The sequence below is a fragment of the Semicossyphus pulcher genome, unplaced genomic scaffold (assembly GCF_022749685.1).
Source record: "Semicossyphus pulcher isolate SPU_LCO1_2020_fin unplaced genomic scaffold, fSemPul1.0.p SCAF_2, whole genome shotgun sequence".
Lineage (NCBI taxonomy): Eukaryota > Metazoa > Chordata > Actinopteri > Labriformes > Labridae > Semicossyphus > Semicossyphus pulcher.
The window spans coordinates 25,127,240-25,151,574 of record NW_027211693.1 but is presented as its reverse complement, the minus strand read 5'-3'; the positions used below and the strand labels follow the sequence as shown (position 1 = coordinate 25,151,574).

At 40.0% G+C, this 24,335-nt stretch overlaps 3 protein-coding genes across 3 annotated transcripts; 2 read left to right on the top strand and 1 right to left on the bottom strand.

Moving 5' to 3' along the window:
- Window positions 1-271: 271 nt before the first annotated feature.
- On the bottom strand, window positions 272-3,260 carry nek12 (NIMA-related kinase 12). Its single transcript, XM_069669358.1, has 2 exons — window positions 2,144-3,260; window positions 272-462 (listed from the first exon to the last, which is right to left on the bottom strand). Exons 1-2 carry the CDS (start codon window positions 3,258-3,260, stop codon window positions 272-274), a joined length of 1,308 nt encoding a protein of 435 aa, XP_069525459.1.
- Window positions 3,261-4,348: 1,088 nt separating this feature from the next.
- pin4 (protein (peptidylprolyl cis/trans isomerase) NIMA-interacting, 4 (parvulin)) lies at window positions 4,349-7,586 on the top strand. Its single transcript, XM_069670125.1, has 4 exons — window positions 4,349-4,482; window positions 4,713-4,783; window positions 5,394-5,513; window positions 6,278-7,586. The coding sequence occupies exons 1-4, from the start codon at window positions 4,446-4,448 to the stop codon at window positions 6,434-6,436; spliced, it is 387 nt and encodes a 128-aa protein (XP_069526226.1). The 5' UTR covers window positions 4,349-4,445; the 3' UTR covers window positions 6,437-7,586.
- Window positions 7,587-17,916: 10,330 nt separating this feature from the next.
- On the top strand, window positions 17,917-24,323 carry faf2 (Fas associated factor family member 2). The gene is made up of 11 exons (XM_069669803.1): window positions 17,917-17,995; window positions 18,907-18,975; window positions 19,881-20,015; window positions 20,226-20,302; window positions 20,389-20,527; window positions 20,634-20,719; window positions 20,965-21,056; window positions 21,167-21,344; window positions 22,250-22,421; window positions 22,562-22,705; window positions 23,058-24,323. The coding sequence occupies exons 1-11, from the start codon at window positions 17,933-17,935 to the stop codon at window positions 23,238-23,240; spliced, it is 1,338 nt and encodes a 445-aa protein (XP_069525904.1). The 5' UTR covers window positions 17,917-17,932; the 3' UTR covers window positions 23,241-24,323.
- Window positions 24,324-24,335: the final 12 nt, after the last annotated feature.

The window sequence follows — 24,335 nt, the reverse complement described above, 5'->3', positions numbered from 1 at the left end:
TTATGTGACGTGTTATAACAATTAATTCACTTATTTCCTCGTCGCTGAAAGCAGACCGAGCAGGTGTTTCGAACATCATCAAGCAGTGGAACAGTAAATGTTCACACATGCTCAGCGTCCAATCCATAAGGCAGCAGATGTTTTATGACCAAAGCCTGATGTCCTTTGTAACAGAGATGGCATAAAACAAACGGGGTACTTGGTCAATATTTTTCTTTTGCAGCTGCTAAGATCGTTTAAATTCACATTGTGGCTGATTGTTAGACTTTGTTTAGCCTTTTTCCTTCAGTGCTTTCAGGGTGATGGTCAGTCCTCCAGCATCACAGAGCTGAAACTCCTCCAGTGTGTCATCGTGTTGACTCTCAGGAGCAGCAGTGTGAACTTCATCCTCATATTCTTCCTCAGCTTCCTCAAAGTCATCTGGATACTCAGCCTGTTCTGAGACATCAGGAACCTCAGCTACTGTGAGAAAGAAAGAAACATGTCATTTACCACAGATGTACTGCAGAAAAAATATTAAGACTAAAGCATTTTGTCTTTGATCGTTTTAGATACATCCATAAAAAGTGTATTTCAAGCTTATCTTGTAAATTCACCAATTACTGATCAAAAGGCAATCAACAGGTTTAAGATAGAAGATGACAAACTTAAGACAAAATAAAGTTGTTTTTGTTTGTTTGTTTGTTTTGTAGTAAAACCCAAACCGAGAGCTGTGGGTTTAGCCCTATCTGGTCATGGACATCATAAATATTGACAGAATGTCCCTTTGGTGATGACTTCAACTTTGATTTCTCATGATAGGATGGGACCAACCTCAACTGCTATAACACGACTACACGACTGCTATACTATCTAAAAACAAAACATTGTTGAAGACTGAACCACTGCTTCCCAAACGTTTTGTCTTGTGACCTTAAAGTCGAGCTGAAACGGCATTTCGAGAGTATCTAGCTTCCGTATCGTGACGTATTTCCGAGTGAAACAGGACGTGCAGGCGGGACATATCATTAGAGGGAATCGATTTGATCGTTGAGAAGTGGGCGTAGACAGACATTCTCCGCAGCTCAGTAGCTAGCTTACTGACCGAGCGTTCATGGTGCTCTGCGGCTAAATGTTGCAGATTGATTGACAGGTGGATGTCATGATATTATTGGTTGGTAATAGCTTACGTAAGCACATGTGATATTTTCTTTTACAGGAACAAACTGATCGGATTTTGATATAAGAATACGAAGAAATTGATTTTCTGTATTTTTTTCGGCCTATATTGTCAAATAGATGCACAATATTACCGGGGATGTGATCTGAAAGGATTAAAATGACATTTTTCATTCACCTCGACTTGAAACAAGAAGCAGAATTGGAGGAAGAATTCAGATACTTTGAAAAGTACCGATACTTGTTCTGCACTTTAAGCAGGGAAGTTAAATGATGTATTTATAATCTGGATGAGTTCTTAAGTATCAAAAGTAAAAGTGCTAAATGCAGAAAAATGACCCCTGTAACTGATGTACTACTGCATCATTAATTATTAATGTTACATTATTACATTACTTTAATTTTTACTTTGCTTGGCTTTTTACTCTTTTACATAGAACTGCAGCTAAAGGTGGAATTAAGAGATTCATTACATTGTTGGTTTGTTGAATTTGTCCAACCAAACCCCGAGACTATTGGAAAAAAGTAGAATTATTAGAAAGGAAAGTCATTTAATCCTCATTAAAAAATATCTTGCATATAAAAATAAATGTTCTTTCAATCAACTAATCAGTTAATCAACTTTTTGTTTCAGCTCTAAATTGTTTGATCAGTAGTTTAATGTATAACAAAAGTAAAAAAGCTAATTATAGTTATTCATTGAGTCAGTAGCAGTTATGTTATTATGATGTTATATATATTAAAAGCTTGATTGATTGATCTGTCAGGCTTTCGGTCTCCTGGAGCAGTGCTTTCACTTTTGATAACTAGGCTACTTTTAGCTTATAATTCTTAGCTACTTGAGTAAGATTTAAACAAAGGATTTATTGTCTTTTGATGTAATTATTAATTGCCTCTGTTGCACGAGTACTTTTACTTAATTAAAGGAACTAAAAGCTTCTTCCACGAGTGATCAAGATGTTTCACTTCACACTACCAGCATTACCAAGAGGCTCAGCAGAATCGCTCCTCTGCGGCGACCCTGAGTGTTCACTGAGCTCCTCCAGAGAGGACAAACTTTCATCCTCATCAAAGTCCTCAGGATAGCGGCAGTCGCAGTGGTTTTGTTCTTCAACACACAAAGCATCCAGATCTCTCTCTTCCACATCACTGGAACTGGCCTCCATATTGTGTGAGGAAGACTCACTGAGAACATCTAGGTGTTGTGTGTGGTCTATGTATGTGTGTTTTCCCTCTATTTTAATGTCATTACTCTCTTCTTTAGATGCAGTAATATTCACACAGTCAGTCTCTGTGTGTTTAATAGCCTTGAGGTGATCTTGCACATATGCACAGCTGAGTACACAGGCAGCAGTCGGCCTGTGTTTAGGGTTTAGACTGAGCATGTTCTGGATCAAACAGGACATGTCTTCAGAGTAGATGTTCATCACAGGATCGTACTCTCCTTTGGTGATCTTGTAGAACAGACTCAGCAGGTTTGTGGCTGCAAACGGAGGCCTGAGAGCACACATCTCATACAGCAGACAGCCCAGAGCCCAGATGTCAGACTTGGAGCTGTATGGGACATCCTGGCAGAGCTCAGGACTCAGGTAGCTGGGTGTGCCCACACATGTGGAGGCCATATCAGCTGTGTTTGTCATCACTCTGGATATCCCAAAGTCTCCTAGCTTCACCACGCCTTGCTTTGTCAGCAGCACATTAGAGGTTTTGATGTCCCTGTGAAGTATTTTAGCCATGTGTATGTATTTTACAGCCAAAGCAACCTGCACAAACCAGAACATCACTGTATCCTCCGTAAAAAACTCCTCTGTTTTCCTCCCTTTGACTTTGTCATCTAATGTCCCGCCGTCACAGTAGTTCATCACAATGCAAATGAATCCATCACTCACAAAGGCATCGCTGCATCTGACTATGTGAGGGTGTTCCAGCCCCCTAATGATTTCAGCCTCTTGGAGAATGGCCCTCTGTGTCTTTGCGGCCCGTGTGTCTTCTACTTTGATCCTCTTCACGGCATGCAGGCTTGTGCGCTCTACGTGCCTCATAAGGAACACGTCACCTGCCCCCCCCCTGCCCAGACACAACACCTGCTCGTACTTCTCCATATATAATCCTGAGTCCACCTAAAAAGGTATTTTTTAAATAAAAAAAAGACGAGTAAAAAGTGTCGAGGTAAGCAGCAACAAAAGGTAACTGTCAACAAACGCCACGGACCGTTTGTGTTAAGTCTTGTTGCCATAGTAACCATCTCGCTCATGACGGAGTGAAACTGCACAGGATGCAGGCTACAGTTTTTTATCGGTAGCGTCACCTGTTTTACGGGTAGATTAAGGATGTGTTAAAAAACGTGATATTGTTGCCGAGAAATCAATTTCAAATGGGTCAACACATTTAAAGATTAAAAAATCCGCAACCCCGCCGCAGTTTTTACACTGTTACTGTGGCCCTTTCTGAGTTAGGCCTATTACTTTAAACTGTGTTTTTTTCTGTATCCATATTACATGCTCCTCTCCTATTTAAATATTTTTTAAGTAGGCCCTGCATTGCATTTTCTTGAGAATATCCCCTTTCCCATGCCATGTAGCCTAACTTACTAACTTGTTTAACAAACTGCATATATCACAATAACATCCTATATGGTCGCCTACATATTATTCTTGCCGACATTAAAGGTCTATTTCTTATCATGGCCCTACGTTATTCTGCAATGTCCTATTCCCATAATAATTCTCAAATGGCTTTCTTTTTTAAGGTCACTATATCTGTTTAACTTCAGACGAAATATGTTATACTGTATATAGTAAACATAAATATTAATTAAATTCTTGTGCATGTTTATTAAGATGCATCTCGCTGATAAATAAATAAATAAATAAATAATGTGCCTGTTAAATAAATACATCTGAATGACATAGCCTAAAAAACTGTTGTGGAACTTTAAACTGCTGGTAGAATAAAATAAAATAAAGGGAAATATCCTTCATATAAGGAAAATAAATGATTCCCTTCCATCAATTTAACTTATAGAAAATAATGTACATATGGCTGTACGCTATGAACTTGAGTATGTTTGTATCATTTGAGACGACATCCACTGTTAAATACCACTAGGTGGCGGTATGGACATTAAGTTGCTGCAGTCTACCAGTAATTGGCTAAAGAAGAAGAAATACTGCCTGCCGGCGCAGAAGCTTATTGCGCATGTTACTCTCAACATAGCAGTGCACGCTAATGCTTAGAGTGTTTTTTATTTTCATTACTGCTTAAATTTCAGTGTACGTTAGTCTAAAATGCCACCAAAGGGAAAAGGTAGCAAGGGTGGTAAAGGTTAGTGCTCCATACGTTATCTACTGTTAATTACGTGTGAGAAACTGTTAGCCTAAAGGCAGGCACATTTACTTTCCTTTATCATAAAACTGTAACACACACTTTCATGTGATCATTCAGGTCATTGGATTTTATATGAAGACATTAATGTCTGTAATATTTCTGTATGTTGCAGTATTTCATTGGTCTGACGTGTTGTTGTGGTTATGAACCATTTTACTATTGTGTAGGAGCTGCTTCTTCAGGAAGTGCAGACGCTGACAAGAAAGAAAAAGCACCAAAGGGAGGCACGGCTGTGAAGGTAAAAAAAAAAAACAACTCGTGACATAAAAGGGTGATGATACCAGACGATGACAGCCATGGATTAGTTCCCTGGAAGGAAATGAAAGCAAAATGTGTTGTGATCAGATTTTCCACTATGGCATCACTGATGAGTAGTACAATAAGCAGTGAATACATTTGAACCATGTCCAACATGATGTCACATGTGAAATTTATCCATCTCTGTATATTTTCCATTTCTGCCAGATTTCATGTATCTCTGATGATTGTTGATGCCTCTTTCTCTTTGATGGTCTCACACTTACGACTTTGATTAGCATGGCATTTCATCTGGTAATAATTAGAGGAAATGTTATAGTTATTTTGTTAAATTAAGAGACACAAGTTGCAATCAGGACGTTCCATGAACTTGTTTCAGCTCTTTGCTATTAGTGAAACAAAAATGATGGCTGCATGAACTCCAGCTTTGGGTCTAGAGAGCCAGTGACTAAAATTAGCTTGTTAGTTGTATAATACATACATACTATATCTATAATCTATGGGGATATAAAGGAGCTATTCATTTAATCCCAACCATTATTTGTTCCTGAAAGTGTAATTGTGCTGTTATGATCTGTGTTTTTCTCCAGGTTCGACACATTCTCTGTGAAAAACATGGAAAATGCATGGAGGCAATGGAGAAACTGAAGGCTGGAGTCCGTTTCAGTGAAGTAGCGTCACAGTACAGTGAAGATAAAGCAAGACAAGGAGTAAGAACATGCACTTCTTATGATTAAATACGTTTATTTTAGTGTTTGATTTAAGTCATCCTGTAATATTTACCATAAACCCTAACATTCATGCTCCTCTGTATTTTACCTCTGGTTGTATAATGATGAAATGAGAAATTGGTTACATTTATGTTGCTGGGTACTTATCTTATTAAATGGCGTGTGGCCTTTATAGCACCCATATAGCTACACACACTTAAAGTAAGGAGGGGCCGTGTATGGCAGTACAGTGCATTGTTAGCACACTATTATTTACAGCATACTCTTTAGTAGTTTAAAGCTTTATCCGAAGACGAGCACTGCTGTCTTTGAAGTCTGCTTTTCAAGACTGATTACATCATCACCTGTCAGGATAAGCATGTGAGGTAATATGCATTATGTTTAAGCCTAAACCTCATAATGTGTCTTCATGGATGGTAAATTCCTGACTGATGTAAAGTAATTCTTCCCACACACAAGTAAGGCTGAGCACATATCCTATTTGTCACCAACTCTGTACATCCTCCCCTGATTATTAACACCTGCCCCCATCCAAAACACCTACATGTGTGATCTCGCACACTGATGATTCGGCTGTTACTCACATACACCAAGCACATAATTGTGTTATTGCAATCATTACTGCGCAACAAAGCTTTGACCTTGCATCATTAATTAAGCTAAGAAACTGAAGCAGGTAAAATAAGTGTTACGAGTCCTGGTTTTTGTTCCTGTGTAAGTACTATGTGCTGTCTTCGTGACAGGGGGATCTGGGGTGGATGACGCGAGGATCGATGGTTGGACCTTTCCAGGATGCAGCTTTCGCCCTACCCACCAGCTCCATGGATAAACCTGTGTACACAGACCCTCCTGTCAAGACAAAGTTTGGGTATCACATCATTATGGTAGAGGGGAAAAAGTGACGGAGGACGACTCAATGTTTGAAATTAGGAGGATGTACAAAGTGTGAAACGGATTATTTTCTGATCTTTTCACTCGAACATTTGATTTACATTTTACGAAATGTTGAAGAAAACCTGTCAGCTTTGCCTTTGTTTTAATACACACTACCTTAATGACAATTCTGTCTGAGGCTGTGCTCTTCCAAGCAACTTTGACATTCATGTAATTCACTGGATTTTTTTATTTTCAGCTTGAAAAAGTTTGTGGAATCAAAAAATAAATAACATTTTCTCTCCAGTAGCAGCTTAAAAATATGTAAGGCATTTTTGTGTGTGAATGAAGGAGTGGTGAAAGACTGCCTCACTCAAAAAACTAATGCTTTCAAGTCTTTCAAAAAGGGAGGCTTTGCCATAAAAATATTGTCTTCTTTTTTTTCTTAATATCCAGTAATGTAAATGTATCTTTCTGTAATATGGAGAAAGGTTACAGTAAGCTGTACTGTCAGTGCTGTTAGTGATCAATTAAGAAAAATTACACATTTTCAGGTATATTTGCTATATATGACATAAAACAGCAATAATATATAGAAAAGTGGGGCTCCACCTTGGGCTCATGTCATCTTCACTATCACTTAGAAAATCTGCAACGCCTCACAACTGAGAGGTTAGCACGAGGGTTTCTACAAGCAAAAGACTAAAAGGATTAAATTAAATTGCCAGATATCTCCAAAAATTACAGTACAAATAAGAGAAATACAAAACACTACTCAAATATCAGTGAAAATATAAAATACAAAGCGTATGGGTTAATGTAAAAGAGACAGTGCCTAAAAGAAAAACAATATTACAATAGTCATCTACAAAAGTAGGCAGGAACACAGTTAAATTAACAGTAGTATTGACAGTTATTATGTGGTAAAAACCTCTATAGCAGAAGATTATGAATTATTCAGAAAAAGATTATATTGCTCCTGATAGTGCACATGGAAATGGCCAGAAAAGAGTAATAATCAACATGTGTTACAACACTATTAATGACTGGATATTCAATATTAAGTAATTCGTTTTTACTTATTTATGTGTTTTCATAATGTACATTGTTCAGGTAGCCAGTAGATTCATCGCTGAAATAAAAGTGCAAATGGGCTCCTTCTCTTCTAGACTTCATAGAATCTGACTTTTTCTGACGATTTTTCAACCAGTGGAGTCGCCTCCTGCTGGTCATTAGAAAGAATGAAGGTCCAAGGACCTTTTGCGATGGCTCCACTTTTTAAACCACAGGCTACTAGACCAGGCCAAAGGCCAAGATAAAGTAACTGAGGGGGCGGGGGAAAATGGTGTGTGTGTGTGTGGGGGGGCTTTTTATATTGTATATCTTCCCACTTTGCCTATTTCTGCATCTTTTTTCCATCTTGTTGGTGACAATAAAGTGTTTTGGGGTTTTTTTGTGTAGAAAAGAGCAGTCCCCTACTTTAGATCTTCCATGCGTCATTAAAACTAACAGGTATATTGGCAGTAGAATAAACTGATCTGTTGGTAGCTTTAGTAAAAGTTACTGACTTGAAAGAATAATAATTTGACAAAGAGTAATGTGTTTTCAAATTTTGTAATTTGTATTTGTTTATCAGTATTTATGTAGATGTAGGGATTCTGGGGTTCATGGTTGAGCTGGCTGGGTATAGCCTGTGTTGCACTTAGTTGAAAACAACAATACAGTGTGAAAGTTTTAATAGTTTGTGGTGTGGTTATTTTTTTTACCTTGCTCAGTGTGTTGTTGTCAATGTTTACATTGATGTTTACATTGAAGAGGTAGCTGTGAGTGTTTCCTCATCTTCTGTCATCACCATGTAGGCCTACTTCTTCTGTATGTTTTCCCCCTCATTGGATAAAGAATAACTTAACTCTTAACTTAACAGCTACGGAGATGGTTGTGGATTTTAGGAGCCACACCTGCCCCCATCAACCTCTGAGACTCCTCAGTTTCCACAGTGGAGTCTTTCCACTTCCTAGGCACCATCATCACCCAGGACCTCAACATCAGCTCTCTCATCCAAAAGGGATAGCAGAGGAATTGCTTCATCAGAGCTCATAAGGAGGATTGTGATCAGTTGTGAGTCTGTCCACCAGCAGATGAACCCTGGGCTTTAGGCAACAATTGTTCTGCGTAAATGTGAGTTCCTATTTTTTGGGCCTTTCATGCCTTTATTTAAAGAGAGGACAGTGGATAGTGTTTGAAATGGGAGAAGAGAGAATGGGGGATGGCACATGGCAAGGGGCCGACGGTGGGAGTGGAACCCGGGGACGCCGCATCGAGGACTGTAGTCTCTGTACGCAGGACACTGATTTAACCACTGAGCGAAACCAGCAGCCATTACAAGATATTTTACTTAGCTTATAGCTTTCATCTTTATCTTAATTTACAATTATGGAAGTTTTAGTTGCTTGTTTATTACATTATATTTATTTTTTGTATGTTTTTGTTTAGACAAAACCATCAATTGGTAGTCTCCTCTGCAACCCTTGCATTGAGTAAATAAGAATGAAGTGCACTCCTGGTCTCTAAGCGTTTCAATGTGTCTGATCGCACATCCATAGTGTTAATCACAGCTCCTGGTAATCAACCTAATCCATATACAGTTTTCTAAGTCAATATTTTACACAGGCGTTTCATCCGCTCTGCAGAAAGGGTGATTGGCTGCAGTCTGCCACCTCTCCACGACCTGTACACCTCCAGGACCCTGAGGCGTGCAGGTGAGACTGTGGCCCAGCCCTCTCACCCAGGACACAGACTCTTTGAGACACAGACTCTCCTCCGGCAAGAGGCTGCGGCCCATCAGGACCAAAACCTCAAGACACAAGAACAGTTTCTCCTCCTCTGCTGCCACTAATATTGATGCAAAAACACATGGCATATCTAAAGTAGGGAACTGTTCTTACCTAATAAAAAATTCACTTTATTGTCGCCAACAGGATGGGAAATAATGCAGAAATAGGCAAAGCAGAATGATAACCTACTGTTGAAAATGACCTTGTAACCTTGAAAAGTTTTGCCCCCTCACCATTTTTCCCCGCCCCCTCAGTTACTTCATCCTAGCGTCTGGCCTGGTACATGTAGGCTCTGGTTTCAAAGGTGAAGCCGATGCAAAAGGTCCTTACACCTTCATTCTTTCTAATGGTCATCTGGAGGCGACTCCACTGGTTGCAAAGTAAGTCTGATTCTATTGAAGTCCATGAGAGAAGGAGCCCACTGTAAACCATAACCTCACAACACATTTTCTTAATGAGTTTATGATCTGAATCTGAAAAGTATTCTTTAGGACTGATGTTCATTAGGTAAACTAAGGCAAAATTTAGACAATACTAGACATTAAAGCAAGCTAAGATGTAGGGCGATCTATTCAGAATTATGGAAACTAAGATTAAAAAAAATCTATTCATAAATGTAAAGTAATAATATATAGGGAGACGACAGTCCAACTATAACCCCAAGCAAATTGCATAAAATATGTTTTCCTCGTTTTATTTGACGTTTATGTATTCATGTCACTGATTTTCAAAATGTAAAATGTTTTAAACTTTAAAATAAGACTTAAAAAAAAACATTATTTTATTATTAAATATTACAATTGGGAAGTATAAAAAAATTAAGGTCAGTGACACCTTCAAAGCTCTAACCATATGTGCACTTTATATTTTTTTACATTATGAAGACAGTGTTTGCCATGAGTAGCCTGCTGTACATGAACTTGTTATGTAGTTGCTCCTAATCACACTCCCAAGTAACCGTCACATAAAGACTGACACTAGACAGGTAGCATTTTAACATTGACATTTTAAAGTTTACCATAGCTCGGTACTAATTAACCTGAAACTTGAAAAAATTAGATGTACACTGCATGGTTCTGAAAAGAAATGTAATGAAGTGTGGAGATCTTTCCTGACATTTTTTGACAAACCTTCCACACAGGTGAACAAATAGATGCTGAAATGATGTTCTGACTCTTGACACATACTCTATACGGCCTGATCATGCTGCTTCTGGTCAATTATCTTTTATTTATTTACTTTATATATAACATCATTTGTACATCAGATTACCTTTTTTATCTAATTTCTTAACTGTGTGAGTGACAGCTAGGGGGAAGGGATTGCCGGGTGTGGGGTGAGTAAAGTGTTTTGTTCATGTTAATGTATGTGAAAATGCCAAAAGTCAATAAAAAGAACTTTGAAGAAGAAATTGCGAAGCTCTCACGGATATTTCCAAGCGATGATTTCTTCCAGAAAACAAAAAACAAAAAGCGACTTTTTTCAACAGGACTTCAACTAAAGACCGTCGGCGACAGACGACAGGACATCTTCATGGTAAATGTGACATTTATGCACTCCATGTCGTTGACAGAGCATTTTGCTATCGACTCTTTCTGAACCCTCAGACAAGTGCAGGCTAATTGCTGATATGAGCCATAGCCTTTTTTCGTTTGCTGTGTAAAATAATCCCTTTCGACGAATTAATAAAACCAAAGGCTGCTTTCTAGACTTGTTTAAAACGCACTGTATTTCAGAAATACCCTTTAAATGTTGTACAATCAAGCTTAATGAGAAATACGCCGTTAATTAAACCAGGCCTACATGTTCTGTATGCTTTAACCTGGTCATACAGGTCACAGGCTATTTGAGGCAAGCAGTGACAATAGAATTTAATCCATATCATTTGGGCTATAAAGTTATGCTCATTAACAATTTATATATTTGAAATATTTCACATGTGATTATATTGCAGAAAACGTGTTTGGAGAGTTCGTTTTTAGTTGTTTTACAGCTGAAAAAGTGATGGTGCCGTCTTGACAGACTGATCCTTCTTATGCCCAATTATTAATTACAATATATGATGTTCTGTTTGTTTTATAAGGCACATGTCAAGTCATTAATATTTTTACACTAAACTTATTGCAAAAATCTATTTTAAGTGTAATTTGAAATAACATTCACATCAACATGATTATTCTGTTTATTCTGAACACTTCATCTTTATCAGTCCTGACTCTGTGCTCATGAGCTTGTTTTTTTATTGATAAATACAGAATAACAGTGACCATGTGTGCTTTCACAAACATGTTAACAGAATAAGGTTTCCTGCAAACATGTAAATATGTAACAAATGTAAACAATTAGCATTTTTACTGCAAATACTTAATTCTAGCTTGTGTATAATTAATTGCATGCTGTTTGATACTGTTTTGAGTATTGCTGCATTGAAGTTCTGTATTGATACTTTTAATTCAATATGTGGAGCAGTGGGCTGAAGGTTGCCTTTGTTACCACCTGTAGATGGAGGAGCGCTTCAGGTGGACCTCCATCCTCGTCCCAGCAGCCTCCTTACCAAGCTGTCACCCTGGCTCTTCTAGGAGGTCACACGTTAGATCTCCCTCCTTCTCCACGGATGATGTTTTGCAAGAGTGCCGCCACAAGACTCTTGTGGCTCTCAGTGAGGTTGTAAAAGTCCGCCCACCTAAAAGACTAAGGGTGTCCACTGAGGCTCTTGAAGCGTGCCCTGAGCCACCTGGTTTATCTTTTAAACTGTGGCTCCGACAGTGTGCCGTCCTCGGGCACCTGTTGTACCCACTGTGGCTCCTTCAGCGTGCCCTCCTCGGGCACCTGTTGTACCCACTGTGGCTCCGACAGCATGCCCTACTCGGGGACCTGAGGGACCCACTGTGGCTCCGACAGCGTGCCCTCCTCCGGCACCTGTTGCACCCACTGTGGCTCCGACAGCGTGCCCTCCTCCGGCACCTGTTGCACCCACTGTGGGTCCGACAGCGTGCCCTCCTCGGGGACCTGAGGGACCCACTGTGGCTCCTTCAGCGTGGCCTCCTCGGGCACCTGTGGGACCCAGTGGGACATCCCTGAGCCAGAGTGGTCGAGACAGCTGAGGCTCGACTTGGAGGAGAGGGAGCGGTGGTTTGAGAGCTGGTGGAAGCAAAAGCATACCATCTGAAGGTAAGTCTGCAGGTAAGTGATTTTTTCCTTACAACTAATTAGATTTTAAGTTTATTCTCATTTAGTTCAACTGAACTGAGTTTTATTGTTTTTAATCTGATCTTAAATGTATTTAATGTGAATTGGTGGGGAAACGGAGACAAGAAGAAGAGAGAGGAGAGGAGGAAGGAGGAGCAAAGGAGCGGAGAAAGAAGGACAGGGAGGAAGGAGGAGAGGAGAGGAAGGAGGAGAAGGAGGAGTGGAGAGAAAGGAAGTAGGTGAGGAGAGGAAGGAGGGGAGAGGAGAGGAGGAAAGGAGAGGAGGAAGAAGGAGGGGAGAGGAGCGGAGGAAAGGAGAGGAGGAAGAAGGAGGGGAGAGAAGCGGAGGAAAGAGGAGAGGAAGAAGCGGTGGAGAAGGGAGAAAGGAGGAGAGGAGCAGAGGAAAGAGGAGAGGAGGAAGAAGGAGGGGAGAGGAGCGGAGGAAAGAGGACAGGAGGAAGAAGGAGGGGAGAGGAGCGGAGGAAAGAGGACAGGAGGAAGAAGGAGGGGAGAGGAGCGGAGGAAAGAGGAGGGGAGAGGAAGAAGTAGCGGAAGGGGGAGGACGGAGGAGAAGAGAGAAGAGGGGAGGAGAGGAGAGGAGAGGAGAGGAGAGGGGAGGAAGGAGGGGAGAGGGGCAGAGGAAGGAGGAGAGGAGAAGGAGGAGGAAAGGGGAGAGAATAGGAGAATAGTGGAGAAAGGAAGAGAGGAGAGGAGGAAGGAGGGGATAGGAGAGGAGGAAGGAGGAAGGAGGGTATAGGAGCGGAGGAAGGAAGAGAGGAGAGGAGGAAGGAGGGGATAGGAGCGGAGGAAGGAAGAGAGGAGGAGAGGAGGAAGGAGGAAAGGAAGGAGGAGAGGAGAGAGAGGAGGAGAGGAGAGGAGGGGAGGTGGTGGGCCAAATTAAGCTCCATCTCTCACACAAAAAGGTAAATAACTTCTCTAATGTCATCAGCAGATTTCATCACAGTTCAGTTTCAGATTTTTCTGTTCATGCTGAGCTCTCAGGAATTAGTTGGAGTGATCAGTCTCCCGATTTTAATAACAATGAAAATACATTATTAACAGACTGTTTTTACAGACGATACATTTTTTTGTCACACAAAAGGTGGAATTGTCGCCATGATCACTGTAAACTCAAGCGTGACAGCCCTTATAATACTGCATTGCATACAGTTACCACCAACTCTCTGCTGGTGGTAATAATTTCACTCTGAATGTGCGGTGCTGTTAGCGTGTTACGGCTGTTTGATCTGCAGGGCACTTTGGGGTGCATTTAACCCTTTGCATGTGCTTGGAGAATGAGGCGGAGTCTTTTTGCGTCATTTGCACAGGTTTATCGGGCGCAAAAGGCACGCAATCCTTTAGTGAATCAGGCCCTGAGTTTTTAGTCACAGACTATAAGATTTTGCAAAGACTGCCTACCATACTTTAGAGGACTTAACATACATACATACTAGGGGTGTAACGATACGTCAATCTGGATCGATATATTGATTCAATGACCAACGATACGTCATCGATGCAAAATATCAATCCATATCGCGATCCGCCATCTTAAGTGCACCTTTATTTTGAAATAGCGCTTCCCACTCAACAATAAATGACAACAATGCTAACAGATAATTGCAAGCAGTCAAGAAGAGGACATTGAAGATATTTGCTCCCCTCTGGGGAATAAATCAGCAGTGTGGACAACAGCTTTGGTTTATTTCATTTTATAAAATGTTATTTTATACATTTATTTTATTTGCATGTTTTTCAGACCAACTTTTTTTGTTGCTTTTTGTGAGTTGATAATATAAATGTAATGGATTATCTTAATGGACATATATTGTCTCATATCGATGGCAGACTTTATGACATCGGCAAATGTCGTATCGTTGTTTAAAGAATATATATATTATTGTATCGTGATGAAACTTGCAATTTACACCCCTAATACATGCATACATACACACACACACACACACACACACACACACGTTCATGTTTGAGAGATCAGATTCAGCTGAATCATACGGTGAGCTCGTAGATTAATAGATAACATTACAGTTGCTAACGTTAGCTTAGTAGCCCTGTTCAAAAGTGGTTAGCTAGTGTGACATATAATGAAGCCTCAACATCACGCTCCCCTCATAAACCACCATCATCCAATGTCACCAAGCTGTTTCCATCAGACTGGTCGTTTGTGGAAGGCTTGAAGTGAAAGTGTGGGGAAAGACTGAACGATGCATCATGTTCCCAGTATGTAAGAACAAGGACGGAGCACTGAAGGAGCCTACATGGAAACATGGTGCAAGGCGAGGACCTGTTTGCAAGAGAGGCCAATTTCCATCAGTCCTGTACGCAAATCATTCAACCTAAAGTATGCCAATCATCTGCAAGATACAGCCCAAGCTACAAACTGTGTTACTGATACAGAGCAGAATCGTAAGGCTGCTGCACCTCTGAAGGCATTCATTGCTGAGAGAAGAATGAAGGAGGTATCTTGGAAACAGTGTGGTCTTGTGGCCCTATCCTCTCCCCTTCCCTCATTGACTTGCTGGAGAAAACTGCTGAGGAGGTAGAGGAGAGTGAAGAGCAAGAGATTGACTATGAGGATCAGACCAGACCAGTCTGATTTCAGACCAGTAGCTCTCACTTCTCTGGTCATGAAAACTTTGGAGAAACTGGTTAAGCAGGAGACACTGAAGCAGGTAGAAGGCCAGTTAGACCCACTTCAGTTTGCCCACAGAGCAGGCAGCGGTGTTGAAGATGCAACAAACTTTGTTACATTGTTTTAGTGCAACATCTGGAGGCCTCTAAAACTCATGCTAGGCTTCTATTTATAGACTAATTTAATACTATTCAGCTTAACCTAGTTGCTGCGAAACTTCTTTCTCATTTTAAAAGTTGTTGGCTGGATAGTGGATTTCTTGTCAGACTGGTCACCCTCACCCTTTTATTTCATAAACTAATGACTGTAGGAATACCTGTGATAATAGGCATCTCATGAAACTTGCCGACGATGCAGTCATTGTGAGTCTCTTGAATAATGAGCATGGTCCTGTAGTTGATGACTTCAGTGCTTCGTGCAAAAAAACAAGGCGTGCCAGAGCTTCTTTTCTGCCCGTTGCCATTGACAAAACAATTTGCTGGCCTAACTTGCCGTTGTGTACCTGAATTTATAGTGTCTTAGATTGTAAACCTTGAACATTAGTACTCATTTACCTATTTATCTTACCATAGTTATTCTTATTATTCATTTGACCTATTTCCACTGCAAAGCACTTCTTCAACTTGACATTGTACTTTACTGTGCTGCTTTTGAATTTTCAGGCTCTGGTTCAGTGTGGTATGGAGTATCTTTGTTTGCACTTGAGTTGTGGAATGAATTTATATTTATTATGTTGTCCTTTATGTGTCTGTTGTGTTTTCCTGCTGCAGATCAAATTTTCTTCGGGATAAAAAAGTTGAAGTTGAAATTAAGCTGAGCTGAGCGAATGCAGCACTAAGATCGAGTAGTAAGACTGAAACTCTGCCACTGTCTGTGTTGAAGCGGATGTTATTAATCACCTTGACGAGAGCCGTCTCAGTGCTGTGGTGTGGTTGAAAGCCTGACTGGAAGACATCAAAGCAGTTGTTCACTGTCAAAAAGTGGTTCAACTGATGAAAACAGCCTTTACCATTGTCTTACTTAAAAATTGTAGATTTGATGTAGCCCTATAGTTCTTCATCTGTGACTTGTCTAGGTTGTTCTTTTTTAACAGTGGCTTGATGACCGAGAGAACCTGAGAAGAAACAAGTTTACAATCTGTATCAAAACTGATACCATGATGATTGAAACTTTTTGGAAAAAATCTGTCGGCATAATATCAAGGCAGCAGTGGGAGGATTTTAGGTGTTGTATAATGTCTTCCAGGTCTTTATTGTTGATCAGATAAAATTGTCTCATGGTGTTTAAATTGGTTTTAGTTGAGCACAGTACATATCCTAAACCTGATATTGAGTTACTGACTGCTTGTTTGATTTTCAGATTTTTTTCTGTAAAGAATCCTATGATGTAAAGAATCCTATTATCCATGGTTTAAGCACAGATTTGTGCGTACGCACTGTTTGTGAACGAGGCCCATTGTGAGTTTGTAACTTTATTTACTAACCTGTAAAAGGCATAGAAAGCAGACTGAAGCAGAGAGGCTATACCCAGCCAGCTCAGCCATGGAGGTGCTGCCCCCTTGTGGCAAATTTGAGAATCTAACCTTAGAATCACTACATCTACATAAATACTGATACCTTACAATTCATACAAAATAAACAAAAACAAATTTGACAACACATTAGTGTTTGTCAAATTATTATTATTTCAAGTTAGTAACTTTTATTAAAGCTACCAAGAGATCAGTTTATTCTACCCCCAATATACCTGTTGGTTATTATGACGCACAAAGGCATGGAAAATCCAAAGTAGGGAATTGCTCTTATCTAGTCAAAAAAAACCACTTTATTGTCACCAACAAGATGGCAAAAAGATGCAGAAATAGGCGAAGTGGGTGATGATGCTTTACAATATAAAAAGGTTTCCCCCCTCCCCATTTTTCACCGTCCCCTCAGTTCTTCATCCTGGCGTCTTGCCTGGTACATGTAGCCTCTGGTTTCAAAGGTGGAGCCAACGCAAAAGGTCCTTAGTGTTTTCTCTTTTGCCCTTGTGCTTTCTGATTTGCTGTTGTGTTTTCTGTTTTGCCGTTGTAATTTGCACTTCAGGGCCACCGTAGAAAATAGACAATAAAGCAGGGTAAGATTTAGGGTGGTCTATTTTGCTGTGGGGTCCACATTTCTGGCATCACAGACATAAAAAACACGTGTTCAACAGACTCTCTACATGCTCACATGTTTTTGCTGCTCATTCTTTTGCTGATAACAGTTACTCTACCACCTCAAAATGAACAATTTTTAGAGGCAAGTTTTCAGCTTTTACTCCTTTAAATCCACTGTCTCAGCCGTCTAAGCAGTTTAATGACTGCTTGTATCAGCTTCTTCTTTCTCACCTTCAGCTTCTTCTTCCTCACCTTCAGCTTCCTCTCTTTGACCTTCAGTTTCTTCTTCCTCACCTTCAGCTTCATCTTCCTCGCCTTTTTCACAGCTTTAAGCATTCAGCATTTCAGCAGTGTTTTGCACTTTTAGTTAGGCTTTCAGCATTCCCACGCATTTTCTGTCAGAAAATGCAATTTTTCTAGTTAACTTTATTTTTGACTAAATTGTACAAATATCATCTGATACAGTCTTCTATGTTGTCTTTACATCCCCGGTTTCTCTTTCTCACCAAGGAAAGTAAGAAATGCAAGTATACAATCCATTAGATAACACTTCAGTATTGTGGATCATAGTCATAGGACGGTGTCGTGATCTTACTGCCAACATCCACGGAGCTAGGCGGCAGTAGCTCGCTTAGGCTGTGTGTGCAGCGCGAGCACCAGGAAAAGACCGTTGACGTTGTTACGCCTTGCTGCTAGATGATTGGCGAGGTAAGATGGCGGCGCCAGAGGAGCCAGAATTATCTCAGGCGCAGACCGAAAAACTCCTCCAATTTCAGGTAGTCAGACTAAATTCAACTCTACAACTTGTCCGTTTGACGCCTCATACAATAATACGCTATTGTTGACAGTAAATTCCTGTAACTAGATGGAGCCACGTGTGTTAAAACGCTTTTACTACAGTCAAATTCGGTAGCTCTGCCCTAGCCCCCTAACGCTAACCGTCAACTAGAATCAGAGCTAACATTAGCAAAGCTAGCTAACATTAGCTAAGCTAGCTAACAAGTAAGCAGACTTTAAGGGCCATGGTTTGGACTTGTATTGCTTTACGTTTGTTGTACGTTACTGACAGACAAATATCCTATACAATGTTGTCAATCATTACTCGTTCTGCGTTAATATAGTATATTTTGACTTAACGTTGACATGGCTAACGTTAGGTTCCCACTGACGCTCCCTGCTGAACAGTTGCTGAGTTAACATTGGATCAGCAGTCATGGTCGAGCTGTCACCTAACTTTCTCAGCGACACTACTGTTTATAGTTGTACCAAATGAAATTGCTGGTTTTATTCATAACTGTTGATACAGTTTCCCTTCCCTTTAAATCTGGATACTTTGCTCGCTGTCTTAGTCTACATCAACGAACTACCGTGAAGACCTCTTCATATTCTGTAAAGCTAGCTAACGTTAGCTATTCTTTAACATCATCCTGCTTCAAGTAAAGTGTTTTTCCTCTCTGCATATTGGAGTCAATTTCGATTTTGGATACCTGCCTAATTATTGGCTTTTATAATTTCTTAATCCCAAAGGGTAAATAATTGAGCCATGTTAATTATACGTAAGCATGATTCATGCTAACCAGTAACCTGTAAGCTATATAGGGGAACCTTTACTATTTACATACATGTTTTTCTGCTTTTGTGAGTGATTTGAGGCCTCCATTCTTGACTTTCGTTTCGTGTCTAACAGGACCTAACTGGTTTGGAGTCCATGGACCAATGTCGTCGCACATTAGAACAGCACAACTGGAACATAGAGGTAAAATCAACTTTCATGCCTCTGTTGACGTTTATATTTATGTTCAGTTTATGTAAACTGTGCAGACTTTGAGTCATCTGTCATTTTTCATTTGGTTTATTCAATGACTTAAGTAGGGATGCACGATATTGGATTTTTCGCCTATATTTTCCAATCCTGTTATCCAATTGCCCATTTCAATACCGATATATTAGGCATATGCTTTTTTCCCCACCTTATTGCAGAGAACATCTAGTCTCCCCTGTAGTTTGATTAATGTTATGCCTACTCTTATTGTAGTGGACTGCTGGCAGATGCAGAAATAACATAATACAGTGCTTTTTAAATGATACACATTCACTGGGCAATATAAAAAAACTACTTAAACTTAGGTTATGTACAAAATGCCATTATTATTCTATGTAACATTTTCTTTCAAATAAAACTGTAACATTCATACAACTTAGACAGGCTTGGATGATGCTCTCCCTGAGACAATGCTGACAATAGCCACAACTAGGGCAACTTTTACCTGTTGCACAAAACAAATACATAAAATGAAATCAACCTTCCTGTCCGTTTCGGAAACTTTGGAAAAGCTGCAATACCGGAGATATCTTGCACCCTTCTTCACGATTGACAGAAGAGGTGTGGTGCAGGCAGTGAGCATGCACACTAGCGGCGAGTTAATGTCGTAGCATTACGTCAAGCTTTTTTAGGGAATCATGGAGCATTTAGGCATAAATTGAAGTGTTGTGTTATCGGCAGAAAGTATTGTCAGAAAAATTACACATTAGCATCGGCAGATACTTTAAATGTTTTTTATTTTCAAGCCATTATCTGCAGATACCGATAACATGCCGATAATATTGTGCATCCCTTTAGTCAATTACTTAAGTGTGATGGGTTTAATGTATGCGTTTCAGGCTGCAGTACAAGACAGACTTAATGAGCAGGAAGGAGTGCCCAGTGTGTTTAACCCTCCACCATCCAGACCATTACAGGTCAATACAGCAGACCATAGAGTATATAGTTACATCGTCTCAAGGCCACAACCCAGGGTAAGTCTGCAGCTTCTTTATATGTTTGTACATTAGAATGAACTCTGTATCCATGTTGAATGTTTTCACCACACAAAATAAGATTAAAATATCAATTTCTTCATTATAATTGCGTTTTTATAAAACACAACATAGAAAAAGCCCTGTTATCTTGAAATATAGTTTCCTACTTTTTGAATGCTAATACACTGAATGGTTTCTTCTTTGCAGGGATTACTAGGATGGAGTTACTACTTGATAATGCTACCATTCAGATTTACATATTACACACTTCTGGACATATTCAGGTAATATGAGCAAATTGATGAAAACTTGCAGTTGCTGGAAATTAAACTTGTAACCGATTATTTATCAGCACAATATTTTCTTTAAGGTTTGCCCTGCGGTTCATCAGGCCAGATCCTCGTGGTCGTGTCACAGACCCTGTTGGAGATGTTGTGTCTTTCATTCATAGTTTTGAGGAGAAGTATGGTCGGTCACACCCAGTATTTTACCAGGGAACATACAGCCAGGTGAGTTTGATATGATGCACCAAAGACGGATGAGAAATGCAATTTTTTTTGTCCTTAATCCAGTCAAGTCATTTTGCAATTTTTTTGTTCACCATTAAAAATGTAGGCACTGAATGATGCCAAGCGGGAGCTCCGCTTCCTATTAGTGTACCTTCATGGGGAGGATCATCAAGACACAGACGAGTTTTGCCGGTAACGTACTTAAGACCTTACTTACCTACGTCACCTGAATCTCAGCCATTTGAATGTGTTACATTGCATCTGTTATTGTTCTATGTCATAGTGTTGTTTTTTTCAACTCAACAGTATGGTTGGTCTATAATGAAGAAACATTAGCTGTAGTTTAATGATGCATAGTGTTTTATATCCATATGCAGAAGCAAAAGGTGTTCCACCTTAAATGGTTTGTTTTCCACTCCTGATCTGTCACTTTCTAGCTCAACGTTATGTTCAGAAGAGGTCGTGACCTTCCTCAACACGCGAATGCTCTTCTGGGCGTGCTCCACCAGCAAGCCTGAGGGCTACAGAGGTATGCAAGTGTAACGTTGTTTGGATGACATCTTCTGCACATCTTCTTAAATCAATAAAAATGTAAAGTGGTTAAAACAGTGAGATTTGATTTTATAACGTTTGTTTCAGTGTCCCAAGCATTGCGGGAAAACACCTACCCATTCCTGGCCATGATAATGCTGAAGGACCGCAAGATGACAGTGGTGGGTCGGCTCGAAGGTCTCATTCAGCCAGAGGACCTCATCAATCAGCTCACCTTCATTATGGATGCCAACCAAACGCATCTGATGTCAGAGCGCCTTGAAAGGTAAAGGGATCAGTAAAATCACAATAGATTGCTTGACAGGAGAACAGCTCGTGTCCTTATTAGTCATCGCCAATGTTGTTGATGACTGGATCAGGATTGAAGCTGGAAATGTGAATGCTTGGAGTTTGAGTCTTACCGTGATTGTACCAAACAGAAAAACAAACACGTAAGATGTGGATTTTTATACGTTTTTAACAACCTTGTCAATCATCAAAGTCAAACATCAGTAATACATCTTACATGTTTTTTACATTGATATTTAGTTAAAAAAAATTAATACTGCAATTAAATAACTTTCACAAGTCTTCTTGCTTTAAGCTAAAGTATTGTGCTGAGGCTAGTATCCCAGTTAGGACTGCCAGAGTGAGGACATTTTACAACTAGATAATAAACCTGTGACAACATAAGTGTCATCAATGTCACCAGACATTTTACAGATGACGCTCAATATTTATAGAGCACACATTGATCTTTATTGTTCGATCCTCTGCCATTGTCATGTAAATGAACTGCCTGTTTACCTGGTTCTGGGTCAAATATCCTTACATTCGTCATATGAGGAGTGAAATGTGGCTCCACTGCTGTTGTACAGAGAATACGCTTTCACTTAATTATTGCCATTGTCTGTTTAAGTACACACTGTAAAAATAATCAGAAGAACTGTGGAAGCCGATGGCCAATAAAATAATTGGTGTGACATTGGTGTGACATTGGTGTGACATTGGTGTAACCCTAACAGCTTGTAACACTGACTACAGTGGCAAGCCTAATCAGAATTAAGAGATTAAGACCAGGCTATTTTGTATGTAAATATAATTTGTCAACATTGTTTTTTTAATATCAAATTCTGCTAATATACCAGAAAGGTTTCATAGTTTCTAAGTACTGGCAAATGTTGGTTTCAGGGAGGAGAGGAACCAGACCCAAGTGCTAAGGCAGCAACAAGACGAGGCCTACCTGGCCTCCCTCCGTGCCGACCAGGAGAAGGACCGAAAGAAGAGGGAGGAGCAGGAGCAGCTGAGGCAAGAGGAGGAGAAGGTCCGACAGAGTGCTCTTGCTGAGGAGCGGAGACGACAAGTGAGTATTACTTTCCCTTAAATTAATGTTGCCAAATGACACATGGAGACTTTAGCCAGAGAGTTATTTTAATGAGACAGTCGTCTCTGTAAATACAAGAATTTTTTTAATTCATGTTGATTTTTGTTGTGTGACTCCAGACACTCGAGGAGGAGAAGGAGAGGAAGTCAGAATGTCTTCCCCCAGAGCCGCCTGCAGATGATCCGGAAAGTGTCAAAATAGTGTTTAAGCTGCCTAATGATTCACGAGTAGAGAGACGATTCCTCTTTGGGCAGTCTCTGACGGTGAGTGCTGCTTTACTCTAACCCTGTGTACATCAACAGTTCACCCTGATTGATTTGTCTTTTTTTTTTATTAATGATGACAATAAAGTCTGTTTTTGTCACTTAAGTGTCAAAAAATGCTTTATACAACCAGGTATGTGAACTTCACTGACTCTGCCTCTTATAAGTTTGACTTGGCCCACATGTGAAGCAAATCATTTCTTGTAGATACTGTAATGAACAAGTTCACTGTGTGGTCTTATTACTTTAAAACGCATTTAAAATAGCACAATATCATTTCCCCTCTTCATCGACAGAACACTACTAATTGTGATTATTTGCAGACTCAATTGACTTTTTCTTTCTCCCACAGGTAATATACGACTTCCTCTTCTCTTTGAAAGAATCCCCAGAGAAGTTTCAGATAATTACAAACTTCCCTCGCCGAGTCCTGCCCTGCCTTCCGACTGAAGAGCAGCCCAACCCCCCCACACTGAAAGAGGCGGGGCTCAGCCGCTCCGAGGTCCTTTTTGTTCAGGACCTTACGGACGATTAATAGATGACATACCTCCTCTACAAGGAAACACATTTTCCTCCAATGCCCACCCACTCCTCTTTCTTTTTCCTCTTCTGTTGAATGGCCATTATGCACAAAGGATCATTTGAGATCAAATCCTAACCTGGAAAAATTTAACCACCCTGCATCCAGTCCTTGTTTGGTTGTGTTTACAGGGTTCCCAATAACCTGGAAAGTCTTGAATTTTATCAAATAAATATTTCTTGAAGTCCTCCCTTGAACTCATCTTTGTTATCCACGTGGACAAAGAAGTCTGTTCTCCATTGTCTGTACTAGCAACCAGTTAATTCTTGACCTTCCTCACCATTAAGTGTTGCAGCAAAGGATTAATCATCTACTGAAATGTACCTAAACAGTAGCATAGCTTTGTGCAAAACCAGAACCACGTCCCACATAAGTTCATGTCTGTTTGTCTGAGGAAGGCGGGTTGTATTAATGCTTCAATACACACAGGATGCGGCATGGAGAAGTATGGATTTCTTTGATGGTGTCAATGCCTTGGCTGTTTATTGTCAGAGACTTGATGTTTGATACATGTGTCTTAATTCAACATCCCTTTTGTCGAGAACGTAAACATGCTTCCCCCACAGTGACTGACACTCGCACAACGGGTCGAAGTCGGGCTTGGTACCGCTGTGATTGTTACTCTAGTGGTCTGGAGAGCAAATGTACTCCTCAAGGGAGCAGAACGGTGGATTTGGACATGCAAGGAATTATGGGAACCCTGTTTTAAATGAGCCATGACCTGTACATAAGTTAGATATTTAAAAGCCCTTAATCCACCATACTTTTTTTTTTTTGTTTGTTTTTTTGACTCATCTGTGTCATAAAATGACCAAATGCAGGTTGGTTACTATGTAAAGCAGACTGCCTCATGAAGTTTAAAATACAATATTTAACAGAGGCCACAGCTTTTACATGTGGCTTTATCTAGTATAGTACGAGTCTGCCCATAGTGTGCCTGTGGTTACTCATAGATGCCTGTTTTGCCTGTAACATCCAAATGGGCTCATGTAAAGATGTAATTTTCCAACTATAAATTAAAAACATTTTAAAAACATGGGTTTATTGAGA

Coding starts and splice junctions, on each gene's coding strand:
- faf2 (XM_069669803.1), top strand. CDS start 17,933: ATGGCGGCGCCAGAGGAGCCAGAATTATCTCAGGCGCAGACCGAAAAA. Junction 20,303..20,388: donor ACACTTCTGGACATATTCAG/GTAATATGAGCA, acceptor ATTTTCTTTAAG/GTTTGCCCTGCGGTTCATCA. Junction 22,422..22,561: donor CTGAGGAGCGGAGACGACAA/GTGAGTATTACT, acceptor GTGTGACTCCAG/ACACTCGAGGAGGAGAAGGA.
- pin4 (XM_069670125.1), top strand. CDS start 4,446: ATGCCACCAAAGGGAAAAGGTAGCAAGGGTGGTAAAG. Junction 4,483..4,712: donor AGGTAGCAAGGGTGGTAAAG/GTTAGTGCTCCA, acceptor ACTATTGTGTAG/GAGCTGCTTCTTCAGGAAGT. Junction 5,514..6,277: donor AAGATAAAGCAAGACAAGGA/GTAAGAACATGC, acceptor TCTTCGTGACAG/GGGGATCTGGGGTGGATGAC.
- nek12 (XM_069669358.1), bottom strand. CDS start 3,260: ATGGAGAAGTACGAGCAGGTGTTGTGTCTGGGCAGGGGGGGGGCAGGT. Junction 463..2,143: donor CGATTCTGCTGAGCCTCTTG/GTAATGCTGGTA, acceptor TCTTTCTCACAG/TAGCTGAGGTTCCTGATGTC.